Source organism: Puntigrus tetrazona, chromosome 17, assembly GCF_018831695.1.
Source record: "Puntigrus tetrazona isolate hp1 chromosome 17, ASM1883169v1, whole genome shotgun sequence".
NCBI lineage: Eukaryota > Metazoa > Chordata > Actinopteri > Cypriniformes > Cyprinidae > Puntigrus > Puntigrus tetrazona.
Window position 1 is genome coordinate 6659658 of NC_056715.1, and position 16514 is coordinate 6676171.

Below are 16514 nucleotides of genomic sequence, written 5' to 3' on the forward strand. Positions count from 1 at the left end.
ACATTTTACAACCATAATGAACGCAGAAGCTGATAATCACCAAGTACTTGATGTTATTATGATTACCTTAGATTCTCTAGCACCAAGGACATTCACCATAACTTCCATGACGGTCTCATGCATCCCCAGAGCTCTCATCAGATTAGGATGCTGATAGAAAACTTTATTGTTCATAATGTCACTATACACAAGAGAAAACAAAGGTCTTAGACTGGGAATAAAACGGACTTGGACATAGTAGTCCATCAGAAATATTGGATATTTAGTAATTGAAAATTGCATGATGGAATGTGTCAAAATAAGTAATTCTACTGGCTGAGATGTTTTATTGGTACTCTATTCAGTGTCTGATTAGAAATGTCACTTTACAATGCATTTGTGCTTTATCATAAAAATAAACTAGCCGTCAAAAGTTTGAGGTCAGTAAAAAATAACTTTTTGAAAGAGGTCTCTACAGGAAAATATTATGGAATAACATTTGTAAATAAAACTATGAAAAATATTTGAATATTTTGAAATACATATTTTATTCCTGTGACTGCATTAAAAAAACCTTCTAAACATTTCTGTAATTTTTTTCTATATTCAAAAACCCATATACAGTATTACCATTACATTACCTAAATTAAAATGATCAACTTAAATATCTTCCTTTCTTTGGGTTTTCAGTAAACTGCCATTTTAACGTCTCGATCTTGATTCACAATAAGCACATTTTAAATGAAACTGATAAAAATACAATTAAATCTAAATTGTTAAATTAATTAACTTTGATGCTTCTCACATGCTATTTTAATAGGTAATGTAATAAAGCACAGTATTGTTTAAGATGGTTAACGCTGCATAATGTTTCACTTACTATTTAAAAAATACACAGTATACAGTATATACTGTGCAGTATATATCATAAGTAATTACATAGCATTACATTCCAAACCCAATCATCTTCTCTCACCCTAATCCTCTGATCATGAGTTCCTCTTCTTCTCTGCCCATTCTGGCTGTGAGCAATGAACGAATGCGTGCTAGAGCCCACTGTAGATTAAGAGTGTCTTCCACAGATGTCTGGCTGATACAGTAAGTCTTCTGTAGTGGTGCAGACATGTGGCCTTCCAGCCCAGCATACTGTTGATGCAGCAAGCTGAAAACAGCACGCACCAGAGCTGGGTCTTCTATAATGCCCTCCTGGGTCCACTGCAGCATGGTCTCTGATATCAGCTGCTGTAGTGAGACTAGAAAGATACAGGTCTGTTTTAACTTCACTCACCTGGTGTGTAATTGAAAAAACCTGTACAGTTTTACCAGTAAAAGAATCAAGATGCTTTAATAATAAAGTTCATTACATAACAACGTGATCCTAAAATAATGAAAAAGATCATTTTTGAGAGCCAAAAAGAGACTTTACTACCAGGTTTGTTCACAATCTCTTCAGGCAGGCCTGACATTCTCCTCTTTAAATGAATTATTTTATCCACTAGGCTTTGGAGGTGATTCCTGACTGACTGATTTTCCTCATCCTCATTCTCCAAATCACTGTCTATATCAATTCCTGCATTAAACAAAGTGAAAAAGATGTGAATAAATGCACATAAAAGGCCATGGTGGCAGTTAATGGTAATACAACTATAGCATTTGTTATCTTAATTGGCTGCCTACCACAGTGGCTCATTAGATCCTGATGGAATTCCCACATCAAATCTTGGATGTCCTCTGGACATGGACATTCTTGACCATCTTCCCGGAAGCTCAACATCATGTTTATCTGGCCAGAGAAAAAAAGGACACAACTCATTAGGAAAAGTTCAATCTGAGTTAAATTAAAATTCTTCATCTTTTCTACAATTTTGTTGTTGATCATAATGTGAATGACTCATTTGCTTTAAAAATGTTAACCCCATATTTAATACAAATGTCATAACACAGTGTTTTGGTGAAACAACAGATTTGCCCCTGGGATAAGTATATTGGACATCTCCAATCATATTGTCTGCATAAAACCTGCTCCTTTCTTAAAATTGACTGCAAGCTCACATTCAGAACAGCATATTTCACTCAGCTGTACCTCACAATATGGAGGAAAAGATCTATTGCTATGCCTTTAAGTGGATACTAAATTTTAAAAATATCAGAATAGTTATTCAAACTAATAATGCTCCAGACCTGTGTGACTTTCGGTAAAACACAAAAAGAAATATTTTGAAAAATGTTTCAGTGTTTCTAAAACAACCTATGACCTCTGACCTGTTCCTGAGGTGGAGAACGGAACTCTTTAGTTTTGCGTGCCGTGAGGGCAGCAGACATGTTGAGGGCATCCATAACTTCATTGTATCGGAAGCGCTGGTTGTCTTGAAGACGACCTACGAAGTCGCTCGAGAACGACATTGTGGCTTCTACTCTGTGACGCGCCTGGCAGTCACACAGGTACTTCAAAAGGTGGCACACCTGATGGTGAGAAATTAGAAATTGTGAGAAAGGGGGATACTATGAGATTAAAGAAGAAGAGAAGAATCAGGTCAATAAGAATGAGTAGATAAATGACAAAATGTTCATTTTTTTGGTGAACTATGCTGTTAAATGAACTGTGCCAACCTGTAATTTGACAGCTTCTGGAAGTTTCATCTGAAGAAGACTTTGCATATTATCCTCCCAGTCTCTACCCTCCTCTCTTTCTCCATCACTTTCTTCTAGTTCGTCCATCTCTTCTGTTTTACATGTTCCTCTCATGTAATTGGCTGGCAGGATGAGACTAAACACAGCCTCCAGATCTGTCCCCTGATACACACCCATCAGCAGGAGAGTGTGAAGTAAACTGAGCAGAGGAACTATTAGGAGCTCTATGCTTCCTCCGGCAGGATCCCTCACACCCTGCCATACTGCTGCCACTGCCTCCTTCAGCATTGTTATGACAACATCCTTTAATACATCCAATGGAAACTCTGGGCTGCTTTGGTGCAAGTTACTCCACAAAGCCCTGCCCTCATCTCTATCTAATTTATCAGCTCTGATGAAGCAGGGCGACGTAAAACACATTCTAGGCCATAAGGAAGTGCTGAGGTCACTTCCTGGGAATCTCTGCACTTTCCTTTTGTTTTTGTAGAGCGTAATGGACTGCATGGTGTCCATCATAGGCACAATGTATTCATTGGTCATGGCCTGTCTGGCACTGGCGTGGGCACCAAGGTGGGTGTTGATGAGGAGGTTGTAGTAACTTGTCCGTAGGTGACCTGGCATTCTAGAGCACTGCAAGGCGAACAAAAGTTGTGATTGGTCCACATGGCTGCAGAGGGCGTGGCTTACAAGTGTGTTTCCATGAGCTGAAAGGGCTGAGTAGAGGTGAAGGGTGCGATCATGGAACTTCAGGAGATCACGCAGTTCGGACAGTTCCAGAATGTCAACACACCTGAAAGAGGTTCAATTTTTTGTAGATTTGTATTTTTAAACTGCAGATTTGTGGGGGTGGTAGTTGAATGAATATAGATATTCAAAAAACAAAAATGAATACTGAAATAAAGAGGTTTTGTTAAATGTTATTGGAATGTTAAATTCTAATTCTTTATTAAACCATTTTAAATAAATTTTATTTGTTAAATGTTTATTTAAAACTCCATATATAAAAATGCAAGTAAAGTGTTAAAATTTTTATAGATGTACTAATAATATAAGTATAATTGCAAGTATAGTTTTGTATTTTTAAACAGCACATTTTTATGGGGAAATTACCTGTAAATGTTTTGATTAAAAATTGCACTTTGAACTATAATACTATTTTCTAGATCCATAGACATGAGTGGCAAAGATGTTAGCAGTTACTTCAACATGACCTCTGACCTGTTCTCCTCAGGTATATGCAGGGTCATGATCTGTTGGATCTGACTGCAGCGAGCTCCCCAGCCATATCTCTCCTCCAGACGGGTCACTTCCACAGGCTGAGTGTGGTCAGGGACTCGGGTCCACCGCATAAGCGTTAAGTGTTGAACACACAATCTAGGAGGACACTGAGGTTCTGCATTTGTTCTTTCACTCCGAAAAACTCCTGCTGATAGCGGCATCACATTCTGTGGGCAACAATACAAATCAATAACCTGCCGCAAATATTACAGATAAAAATAAATATATCTTATATTAAACTTATGTGCAGAAATGTTTTTTTTGTAGAAGCTTGCAACTGAGTTTATGTAAAGGTAATAATACTGTATAAGTTACATAAGAATATATAATACAATCTTGCTCTGAGACAGAAATGTAAGTGTTGCAACCCATTTTAAGAAGACTGATACTGCATTCAATCTTTTATTTATTAACGCCAAAGGAGTTGCTGGCAATGAAATGTATTATTAAGGAAGTCCACTGAGCTCAAAGATACACTTTTTGAGAGATTTATTTGGTCTTCCACAGGATGTAATGATGGAGAACAGAACTCATGAACTGGTTTACCTTGATACGTCCCAACTCAAATTGGAAGATGTTAGAACTTGTGGCCCTTGCAAATACAGCAGGGAAAAGCTTGGTCCCAGGTTCCACCTATAAATAAAAAGACATGTCTGACGTCAAACTAAAGGAAAACGTATTCAAAATTAAGTGTCTAGAAAGTGCTTTGCTTTTGGTGTATCGCTAATATCTACATATTATACACATGTTTTGAGGGAAAGTAAGACCATTAGCAAACGCTAAAGCATAACCTATATTACAAATATGATATGCAAAGCTAAAATATTTGAATGGGAATGTTAACACTGATAACTGATGCTCACCTGGTGGTATGTTGTAAGTTCTTTGCCATTAGCAGTGAATGTCAGGAGCCCTGTTGCCGTGTCAACCAGACATCCTATCTCCAGGCCACCGCTGTTGCGGCTATGGGACAAACTACTGCCCTCTGCTGCGCACACCATGTAACAGCTGCTACGCTTTACACTAACAAGCAATTAAAACACACACCGGTTTATTGTTAATTTACTATTACAGTATATATTCATATATGAATTAAACTTTTTATTTAGTACATCTGTTATGTGCTTGTGTCATTTTTAAATACATTTCTATATAGACCCCATTATTCTACATTTTTCATTCTTGTTTTTAATCACTAAAAAAAAGATTTGTAATAGTTTTCATTTTTACATTACCGACACTCAATATAAATATAATATCAAATGAAATGTATTTTAAGATATTTTAAATAATAATAAAAAAAACTATACTTTTCTTTGTTTAAAGCCCTATGATTCTTACCTTTCATGAACTTTGCCCCATTCATCGCCGAGGGTGACTGTGACAGTGCAAATTCTGTCCAGGTCGAAGTTCACATCCTGATGGTGGAACTTAGAAGTTACCCACCCAACCCAAACACAAGACAGCTCCTGACTGTAGGGGATTCTCACAGAATAATAATACTGCAGTCAGAAAAACATAAAACAAGAGTTAAACCAAAAATACTTGTTCAGTGATCAAGTAACAAACGGATAACTAAAAAAAGATTTTTGACTACCGTAGTACAGTGAACAAGGCGGTTGTTTTCATCTTTCTCGATGGCCATCACTTCCTCCAACAGACGTGCTGATGAGTGGCTGGTGTTCAACTCTGGTTTCTTCTTCAGCAGAAACCTACAGCCATCAGTTGATAAAGGTATGTAATAAAGACAGCAGTTTCGTTTTGGTATAAACAAGAAGGAGTGCACTGAACTCACCGCTGTTTGAGTCTGGATGGCTTTTCCTGACTGTGGTCTTTGTGATTACTGAGCTCATCTCTGGATCCTGTGCATCTGTGAGCCTTCATCAGAACCTCAAAGTCAGAATCTGCTTCTCCCTCCTCTATATCTCTGAGGTGGCAGCCCACAGTGACCTCCCCAGAGCTGGAGAAAACCTGTGCGCACTCTATTGGCATGCTCAGACGGTAAAATCCAACATTGCTTGTGCCCCTTTCCTGCTGGTCGAAAAACTTCTGTGTTACTTTCAGACATGGGGTGTTGCCAACTGTTCCATCAACACGAATCACCTGGGAAGAAATTATATATAACATTATATAACTTTGCATTTGACATAAATAAACATTGACATTGAATAAAATTAAGCATTCGGTTTATCTCCAAAAATATTATTTATCTACAAATACCTCACCTACACTGGATGTAAATTAACTAACCTGTATGTTAGGATGGTCATCGGGTATAGGAATGAACAAAGGCTCTCTCCAGCTCATCCATAGCGGTATCTCTTTGCTCATGTTCAAACCAAAGGGCTGGTATCCCTCTTGTAGGCCACAAACACTGAAGTATTTTAGGGAGTCAACCTGGCGACCCAAATTTAAACGTCCCACCTGGTTTATCCCTATGCTACAGACAGGCAGAAAACCTAGAATTCATCAAAGAGAAAACTGTGAGAAATGTATGTTACACCAAGCAGAAAAGTATAACTTTATATACATTTTTAATTTGATAAATTTGTGTCAAAACGGAACTGAAAACGATCGAAGAGAACTCACCATCAGATTTATTAAAATCTTTTAAAGCCAGTTCAGAACCACGACTGTTTAGCAGCAGCTCTCCATTAAGAGTAACCATCATTACACATGTAGTCAGGTCCAACAAACAGCCAATCACATCCCCCCTCTTCCAGCTGCCACCAAATCGCTCTGCCCCACCATGCCACCACTGCCCCTAAAATATGCAAAAAAAAGATATATAATTTATTTTATAATCCTAAAGTCATAACATGTTTATAAGCTCAGTACAATTTGCTTTGACATAATAAATTATTACTGAAATACCTTAGAACCATCAAACACAAAGGCCTGATCATCTGACCCAAGATCCACATCAGGTTTACATCCAGGTCGTGCCCAGCCTACTCTCATCTCTCCATCAGTTATTGCCTCAAACTCAAAGTACCATTTTCCATCATGCACGGCGAAGAGCTGCTCCAGACGGAAAATACGAAATCTCTCTACAGTCACAGACTTAATATTGCAGTTTGAAGCTATGAGAGAGAAAAATACAACAGCGTTCATGTTTAGTTAACATACACTACCATCAATAGTTAGGGTTTTCTAAGCTTTATTAATGTTTCTAAAATTAGTCACTTCTGCTCACCTAGCCTGCATTTACAGTATTTGATCAAAAATGTATTAAAACATTACCACTGTCAAACATTTTTACAATTTAGAGTGGCGGCTTAATATTTAAATATTTTGAAAATACAAGCTATTCCTTAATTTTGAGCAGCTATTACCCCAATCTTCAGGGTCACATAATCCTTCAGAAATAATTTTAATATGCTGATTTGGTTCTTAAGAAACATTTCTAATTTTTTGGTTATAATACTGTGACTTACTAATTTAATGTGTCCTTCCTAAATATAGGTATATATTTTTAAATTCTAAAAGTACATTTGTGAGTAAGTTAAGTAACTGGCCAAATGGTAATTCTCCAGACTGCACTCTATAACTCTATAACATAAAACGATAATGCTCCAACCATGTTCTTGCTCCAGCGTTTCCACAGTATATCCAAACCCAAGAAGGGTACCCAGTGCGTCCCTCATGGCATCTCTACCAGCCTGCTTGGTCTTCTCATCCAACAGGGAGAATGGCACTAATTGAGTACTTCTCTTATACATTACATCCTAAAACATGGAAATGTATATTGAAAAGCAATCTCCTATTAGTAATACTGATGTTCTCAATTAGACATATTTGGTGGTTTCCTGCCAGTAAGTATAAAAAATTCTCAAGATCATATTTATGTAATTTATTTTCAGAAAAATACTTTAATTTCCACCTGCTGTGGTCCACAGCTCCAGCCCTGCCTGATACGCTCTCTGGCCCAGATGTTGTGTTTATTCTCAGCCAGTTTGTCCACCAGCTCTTCCTGTGCAGCTGTTAGCACGACACGGGACTGATCCACCGGGCCTGGTTTATATCCATTCCACAACTCATATCTGGACAGATTATGTAATCGGGATTAATTAACATGCAACACTTTTCACTTTTGCATTCAATGTCAGTTGTCTTAGTGAGGAACTTTATTCTGATATACTTATTTGAAAGGCGGACATATTTCACATTCTCCTCAGCATGTTCATCAGAGAGTCCAATATACACACCAAAAGCCAGAAGAGTCCTTTCACAACACAAAAAGAAGCATGATTAATAATAAACAGCGAATTAATACTTCATTAGGCACAATAATCCATGGAATACCTGATGATATCCTCAGAAGACTGGAGGTTATGAATTCGCTCTTGATCTGGAAGTTTAGAAAACTCAACCATACAGGGGTGTACTTTTCTGCTCTCATCTTTAACCTAGGAGAAAAGATGTATTTTCAATGTACATCAGAATGAGTTATCTAAAAATGTTACTCAGATGCTTACAGCTCCGTAGGTCCATCCCTGCTCTATTTTGTCAATAAGCCAGAGTTCATGAAGGTTTTCTGCTAATCTTTCTCCGATCTGCTCCAGCTGTGGGGGATAGTCGACCTTACAAGATGCAGAGTCGAGAGCAAGGGTGTCAGACTCTCATACAAGTTGTTGCAAGACCGATTGTAGCTTGAAATAAACATACTGATGTTAAATTTAAAATAATCAGAGCGTACATGGAGTTAAATAGTACCTCGTTGCAATCCACTGGAATGGGGATAAAGGTCACTGGGCTTATAGATACCACAGGGCCTAAGAGGTCACGATGGCTTTCGGTGTGATTTCGTGTGAGTTTATGAAACCGTTCCAGCTTGCAGCGGGTTTTGGGGAGGAGAGCTTCGACGCATGGAGAGAAACCAGCTGGAGGAAGAAACCTAAACTCCCCCTGTGTGCCTCCAAACAGCACACGCACCCTAACGAAAGAAACACAACAAGTTCATTTAAAACAAAATAAAGAGTTGGAGAATCAGACCGCTTTTTTCATTGTGTGATGATGAATCATAAGCAAACAAACATACAAGTAACACAACATGCAAAGTCGAAATCCATTCAAAGGTAACTCACTGCACTCCGGCTGAGAAGCTGATGACTGGAAACAGCAGACTGTCCACCCCGAAGTTCTCCAGCATGCCTTGAACTGGCTGTCCATTGACCCGGAAGGAGATGCAGGTCGCACTAAGGTCAAGACAGCAGCTAATGACATCATCTTCCCTTAGCAAGTGCTGATTGGGTGAGGTGACCCTCCGACCTACGCCTCCTACAAAAAATAAACAATAGTTACTTAAATATGTCATTGTGGATTAATTCTCCTTAAAAACTACAAATAGTAACAAATAGTAATTAACTTATAGTAACTAATAAAAATGTATTCCCTTATTTTGCATTAATACATGATTAATGCATTATTTCTGCAAACTGTGTAAATTACTACAATTACTAAATAATGAGTTAATAATGATGTGCCTCAACATGTAAACTCACAACATAAACCATCATATAATAATTGACTAATGACCATCACTGTTTATAAAAGTCATTTATTTTGGCAGATTATTAAATTGTAGTAATTTTCACATGATTTTGCACAAGTAATGCAGTAATTAATCATGTATTAAGGCATATTATTTTACTTGTTTTGCCTGGAAGTTGAAATACAAGGCTTCGACTGACTGTGGTAATTAAAAGTAGTAGTTATTAGGGAATTAATCTTATATCAATTCAATCAACTTGAATTTAATGAACTAATATATTAAGCAGACAGACTCATTATTAGTTGCTAATGTGGCTATCATTAATGAATAGCTTTATGAGCTATACATTCATTCAATTTTATTTGTGCATTATTTAAGCATGAATTAATGCTTATTAGTGTACACGTATTGTAACGTGTGAGCAGTCACTCTTTTATGCTGATTTGATGTTATATTCTATTTATATTCATATAATACTTAAATTGAAATAAGCAATGTTAAAAACAGTTCAAAACATCTTTTACAAAAGAACGGTTTTTGTGCTTAGTCTCCATCTCACCTGTCCAGAGCTGGAGTCCATCAAAGCCATAAGAGAACAGGTCATCTCCCACACCGTTTGACCCCCAGCCGTGACCCCCTGTGGTGGAGGGACAGTACCCTTCAGTGCTGGCCCAACCCACTCGTAGGTGAGTAGGCTCTGCTGTCACAAAAGGTTCCGCCTTCTCAACTACTACCTCATAATACCATTTTTTGTATTGCGCACAGTCATCTCTTGCACACAGGAAGATGTTTGGACGAACACTAAACAGACAAAAAGAATAAAATGTGTTGATACATTTCTTTTTATATAAATTTTCCTTTCACTATTCTTTGTGGTGTGGTGGGAGTTGATAACAAGTCACCTGAAAACTTGGTTGACCAGTCTTGTCTGTAGCAGCAGGTCTCTTTCTGGCAGCAGTGTGTCACAAATCAAATGCTGATTAGAGCGAACAGCCATGCCATGACACACACAGAGTGAACACAACACATCCAAGACCTGCAAATAAATAAATAAATAAATATAAAGCCATTTAAAGTGTGACAAAATATTATTAATTCTTATGAAAATACCTACAAAAATATTAAAAAGCACAACTTTTTTAATCATAATAATGAGAATGTTTTTTGAGAATACACAGGAATACACACACACACACACACACACACACACACACACACACAGGTGTGTTACATTCAAAATTAGTTTAAATTATAATATTATTTCACACAGTTTTTCTGATGAAATAAATGCAGACCCTGGTACTGTAAATGTTACCTTATGGTTCCTTCCATGTTTATCCAGAAGTGAGATGATAGATTTTATGTGACTTTCCTTAATAACGTTCAAAGCTTCAGGGCTTTCTACTAAAACACAAAGTAACACTTCCAATATTCCTGAAAAAAAGTAAAAAATGAGAGGGTGACGCATTAAAAAAAAAAGTTTACTGGTGACTCTAAAATCACCTTATTCTAGTCACAATACAAGCTAAACAATTTTGCAAATCATGTACCAGAGGAAGCCTCCAGCCTCTCCAATCTGCTGACCAGCCAATCCAAAGAACCAGAAAAGTGGGCACAGTTATTCCGATTACCCCTGATTAAGGCAGCTGAGGGGAAAATAGAAAATGTGTTTATTAAAGCTAAACCTGAATATAAATTTTTAAACATTAGTCATCCAATACCTAGCAGCTCATAAAAAGAGTTCAAGATGATTTCCCAAGACTCTCCTGCCTCTTTCCCAGCAGCCTCTGCAAAATGAGAGGCACTGTTGTACACATGCAAGTGATCGATGCAGTCCAGCACCAGAGTGATCATACCCTGTGAGAAGCACAATAAAAAAGTAAACAATTCAGATATGAATGCAAGTGTGTAGCAAGTTTCTCATTCGCCGTAGGTATTATTACCTCATCTTGGAAGAGATTCTGTCTGTTCTTCAGTGCTCTAATGTCTCCCTGTCTGACCTCATGATCCTGACCCATTTTAGGACTTTGAAAATAACCAAGCAAATCCTGGAGAGTCAGACGGACCATCTCAATTGGAAGATCCAAATCAGTGTTGTTTTCCTTCTGGCTGACATCATCTAATCTCCTTCAGAAAAATATGAAACATAAATGTGCTTTTATGAACACATTTTGGCCTTCCATCTGGTCACATAACCATCTGGAAATCTAACTGATCAAGCAAAGTTGATACGCACATAATATTTCATCTGCTACCACTCTACTACTTACCTAATGAATTTTGAGAAGAGAAGGGCGGAGCTTCGAATTAAAGAAGCAGCTTGTGACTCCTCCCTCTGAGAGCGAGAAAGGGTGATTCCATCATCCATGTGACCTTCCGCTTGCAAAACAGCCTACAAGAGAGAACCACTTCATTTTGGTCAGATGGCTTATTAACTTAGATATAACTTGCGGTTAATGAGTTCACTAGAACTGTCTAATGTTTACTACCTTTCAAAAAGTTTGGGGTCAGTAAAAAAATTTTTATTATTATTATTTTTTGTATTTTTATTAAGTTGATCAAAAGTCACAGTAAATGCATTAATAAATTAAATAATTTTAAAATTGATTACAAATTTCTCTTAAAAGAATCCTGAAAAAGTATTTGTTTCACAAACAAATTAAAATAATTAGAAAGATTTCTGATGTTCTGTATTGTAAGTGTTCTTATCTAGTATGACATTAGACCTTATTTTATTTATTTATTTAAGTTGACCTCTCTCTGTGGCACTTCTTCCTTCTGTCTTTTGGAGTCAGTGGTCCGATATGTGAGCCAAAACCCTGTGTCAACGTGCTGAATGAAGCAGAGGGAGTCTCCATATCTGATCTCAGGTGCACCCATGCCATCTCTCCTCTTCAAGCATGGGCTCTCCTGGCTCTCTTCCTATAAAGATGGAATAGCATTTTTATTAATCATAGTAAAAATATATTACCACACTTTATGAGAAAGTGTAGGCAGGACAATGATGATGCTGATTATACAATATAATCAAAAATGCGGTTTATCTGGCTGTTCATAGCTGATATTATCCAACCTTTGATGCACGGAGACAGAACGCAGTACATTTAACATCAGCTCTTTCTCTCTCCACCAGCTGTAGTCCCCGATCATGAGTCAGTCCCAGGTATAATCCGCTGGAAAGGTGGCGAAGACGGAAAGACTGACCCCAGTGTGTGTGGCTGCCGCTCCACCTGCAAACAACCCTTCCCTTCTGTGATCTGACCAGTACAGAAGTAATAAATATATACTTTTATGTACCGTCATACACAAACTAACTGGAGGAAAACCTACGCAACATGTAACGTTTCAAGCCTCCATAAAGACCGTGCCTGAAGAGATACAGAGCCCCCCTCAAAATGGACAGACCTTTAGGAAAAGATGGAAAATGGTGAAATAGGATGCAATTAATGCAATTCAATGAGTTATTTGACCTCTCTGACCTGCGCCCCTCCCGTCTGTGTTCTGCTGCAGGAATGGTCAAACATTCATCTGTGTGTCCGTGTAGCAGACGCACGGTATCCCCGCCTCTCACATAACCTAAAGGTCAAAATCAAACACTTCTATACAAAATTCTATACAAACCTCCAGCAAAAATATTACATTATAAAATATTACAAAAATAACTGTAATTTATAAAACTAGTATACATACTATATTCACAATGCACCCATATATATATATATATATATATATATATATATATATATATATATATATATATATATATATATATATATATATATATATAAAATGTATAGAGATATATACATTGTGTGGGAAAAATTTACAAAGTATTAAAACAAATTTCAATTTTCTACATAAATATAAAATATATACTTGAATATATAGCAATTTTTGGAAATATATCGGTCACACTTTATATAGGGAGCCCTTAACTACTAAGTACTTGCATTAAAAAATAAGTACAATGTACTTATTGTGGTCATACTGTATTGCAAAAAACTTTCACCAATATTGATATGGGATTTGGGTAAAGTATATATAAATACATATATATGTAATTACAGAAATGAATTACAGATGCAATTACAGAAATATTTATAAATAAAAGTACAATGTAAAATCACGTATGTACACAATAAGTGCACTGCATTTAATGATTAATGTAAATGTAAGGTCACCTAATATAAAGCGGGACCAACATATCTAAAAACTGGCATTTCAGGCAATGTATTTAGTCACAAAGCCTGAAAATCAGCAAGTAAGATCTACAGACACTAAACAAATGTCTATATGAGTGACAAAGTGTGATTGATCGTCTACCCTGCGTCTCTGCAGTCTGAGTAGAAACAAGAGCCACGCTCCACAATGTTTGCTGAAAAGCAGCATCCACTCGGCCAATGCCGTTGTCATTACCTTCACCATTACTCCACGACACATGCTAAAATGAGAGACATATTGTATAAAAATACAGGTATACAATCATATAAACAGATAACTAGAATGGATTTACTCACTAGGTATCTCTCAGAGGAAACACTAACTAAGATGAGATCATCCCCCACTCTGACTTTCTCCCCCTCTGACCTCTGTTTAGAGGCAGGGTGTACCGTCCACCAGCACACCTCACCTAAAACCACACAAACAATAATCCTGACACCAATAACATGTATTCATAGCAGGAGCTTTCACGTGCACATTTCACAATATACAGGGGGAGAATTTGAACTTACCCTTCGTGTCCTCCTGCAAACCAACATCAAAAGCCAGTTTGTCTGAGGAGAGGCCAGATGGACAGACAGCAAAGATACTAAAACAAGGCAGAAGACGTTTAACGTTAAAGCATCATTGTCCAAGCAATAAAAAGGTCAAATTTAAGACCGGTCTTACCATGTCGCTATAGACATGTCGAAAAAGAACCGCCTGGCCATAGAGCAGAGTACGACGCCCAGCTGCCTCACTCAACTGAAACAAAACCACTCTGTCGTATTTTACAGCGTTTGGCACAAATTAAATAAATACATTGAAATAAATACATGACCCACCCCTGCATGCTGCTCTTCGTGACTGGCCAGCATCTCCTGCAGAGCTCGGACTGACAGACACTGGTCGAGAACAAACACGCACACAGAAAGGTCTGCGGGAACATTCTGTAAGCAAGAGGTTCGATGACGCACATGGAAGGCTCTTCTTACACACGGAGTAGTAACTTGCTATTAAAAATTTTATTAAACAAATGCTATTCTCACTTTTGAGTTGGTGGTGGACTCGAGATAGCACAGCCGGTCACCGAAACCTTCTGCAGCTAAACACAGTTTCTGCTGATGAGGGCCTGATGAGCAACACCTCAATACCAGCTCATCCCTCTGTAATACAGTCACATACAGACAAATGGAACAAATCGAAATACTATTATGAATTGAAAATAAACAGTATTTTTTTAAATAAATGTTTTATATAGGCAGTATTTAACCCGTTACATTGTACAAAGAAAATATTAAAAAAAAGATCAAGACAGTGTGACACAATGAGGTTTGATTAACTGACCACAGCAACACCACTTTGCTGATGTTCATTTTTTAAATGTAAAATATTCTATTCAGACAATAAATTACTGTCAAGGCAAAATGATCATTGAATAGCATTGCATAAAGGCACATGCACATCAAAACTAAACACACAAACCTCAGTGATATCAACAATGACCAAAATTTGGTAAAAATCACACAAAGTAGTTTGTATGTAATTAATTCATTGGCTAAATAAGGCTTTTTTTTTTTTTTTTTTTTTTTTTTTTTTTGCAATATTTGAAAATCCCCACATGCTATATAAAGTATAAGCTCTACTCTTACAGTGTGGACAATATCAGTGTTTCTGTGTCATTAGTGCAGTGCAGCCTTATAAGGACTGAATACTTAGGACCGACTTATCAGTGAGTGAATAGAGAATTCCAGCACCTCCAGCTTGTCATGTGAGTTTCACTGGCCAGTGGGTCTCTCACACACAACACAACACGTATTCAACCATTAACGTCACTTTTAAAGCATAGATTTAACACAGCATCAAACAATGAACGCTTTCCGCCATTATACTGTTACAAATGCATGTGCTAAAATGCATACAACGAATCTGTGGAGGTGTGTAATGTATGTGTGTGAGAAAGAGAGGGCACAGAATCTCATTTATCTCTGTTTCAGAGATATGGAGCTGAGAGTGAATAGCTCACGCATCCAACAGACTCTCCAGTTCCTCTCTTACTGATAACACAAAGTAAAAATAGACACCAGTGATATGGGTCAATCTCTATCAAATGTTAATTCAAACACTGTAAAATATATATATATATATATATATATATATATATATATATATATATATATATATATATATATATATATATAACCATAGAGTTAACAAATAATAAAAAAATGCAGTTACAGAATGAGCAATTGCTTACAGTTAAGATATTACTAAATACACTGTTAATCTCTGAGGTACAGATCAAAATTTCACATGTGCTGGAAACATGCTTGTTTATCCATACGCATGGCCAAAAATATTCTTTTGTCACCCATCTGGTAGCATCCAATCCAATAATCTCAATAATGACCCATTACATAAGTTGAATAACAAATCTAGTTGTAGTTTAATAAGTAGCCCTTATTCTGTCTGCAGATACAAATGGAGTTCATCTTTAAGAAATAGTCGAGAAATTCATTGCATTCAAATTTGCATTTAATGCAGTCCATTTTACTTACAGTTCGCAGAAACTGTATTTCATCTTCCGCTTCTGCTATATCCATGTTCAGCGCCTGTGTAGCTGGACGTTTCTGTTAAAGGACTTGTGTGCAAGAACCAGAAGACTGAAGAGCTCCACTCACCCAGCCGCAGGTGCTGAACTCATCCCGCTGACCACCATACCACCCATCAAGATCTGATAAAGGTAAAGTGGGAAAGAAAGGGCTTCTCCATATTTGGCAAGTTACAGTGGAGAAAGCAAGCAAGGAAAGAAAAAAAATAAAGGAAAGGAGAAAACAAAAAAAAGCATAAAATAAAAAAATGCAAGTAATTAGTGTGAATGGTCAACTGATTAATAAAGAATTTACTGACAAGTAATACAGGTAATGCATGG

The 16514-nt window shown here is 37.1% G+C and overlaps 1 protein-coding gene across 1 annotated transcript in view; it reads right to left on the reverse strand.

Moving 5' to 3' along the window:
• Positions 1–16264, reverse strand: part of ryr2b (ryanodine receptor 2b (cardiac)) — a 46578-nt gene extending 30314 nt beyond the window's left edge. Inside the window, 41 exon segments of the mRNA XM_043263700.1 lie at positions 67–181; positions 956–1232; positions 1409–1549; positions 1657–1762; positions 2242–2442; positions 2590–3400; positions 3829–4055; positions 4435–4521; positions 4752–4911; positions 5230–5390; positions 5486–5600; positions 5684–5991; positions 6139–6347; positions 6478–6652; positions 6763–6971; positions 7469–7616; positions 7772–7931; positions 8030–8113; positions 8194–8297; positions 8367–8471; positions 8605–8824; positions 8976–9168; positions 9942–10183; positions 10285–10418; positions 10698–10816; positions 10933–11028; positions 11104–11239; positions 11326–11509; positions 11653–11774; positions 12137–12304; positions 12456–12612; positions 12713–12787; positions 12862–12958; positions 13706–13823; positions 13900–14012; positions 14116–14174; positions 14176–14192; positions 14273–14347; positions 14428–14532; positions 14632–14748; positions 16141–16264. Coding sequence (XP_043119635.1) covers positions 67–181; positions 956–1232; positions 1409–1549; positions 1657–1762; positions 2242–2442; positions 2590–3400; positions 3829–4055; positions 4435–4521; positions 4752–4911; positions 5230–5390; positions 5486–5600; positions 5684–5991; positions 6139–6347; positions 6478–6652; positions 6763–6971; positions 7469–7616; positions 7772–7931; positions 8030–8113; positions 8194–8297; positions 8367–8471; positions 8605–8824; positions 8976–9168; positions 9942–10183; positions 10285–10418; positions 10698–10816; positions 10933–11028; positions 11104–11239; positions 11326–11509; positions 11653–11774; positions 12137–12304; positions 12456–12612; positions 12713–12787; positions 12862–12958; positions 13706–13823; positions 13900–14012; positions 14116–14174; positions 14176–14192; positions 14273–14347; positions 14428–14532; positions 14632–14748; positions 16141–16185 — 6495 coding nt within the window. The 5' untranslated portion in view covers positions 16186–16264.
• Between the last annotated feature and the right edge of the window lie 250 nt (positions 16265–16514).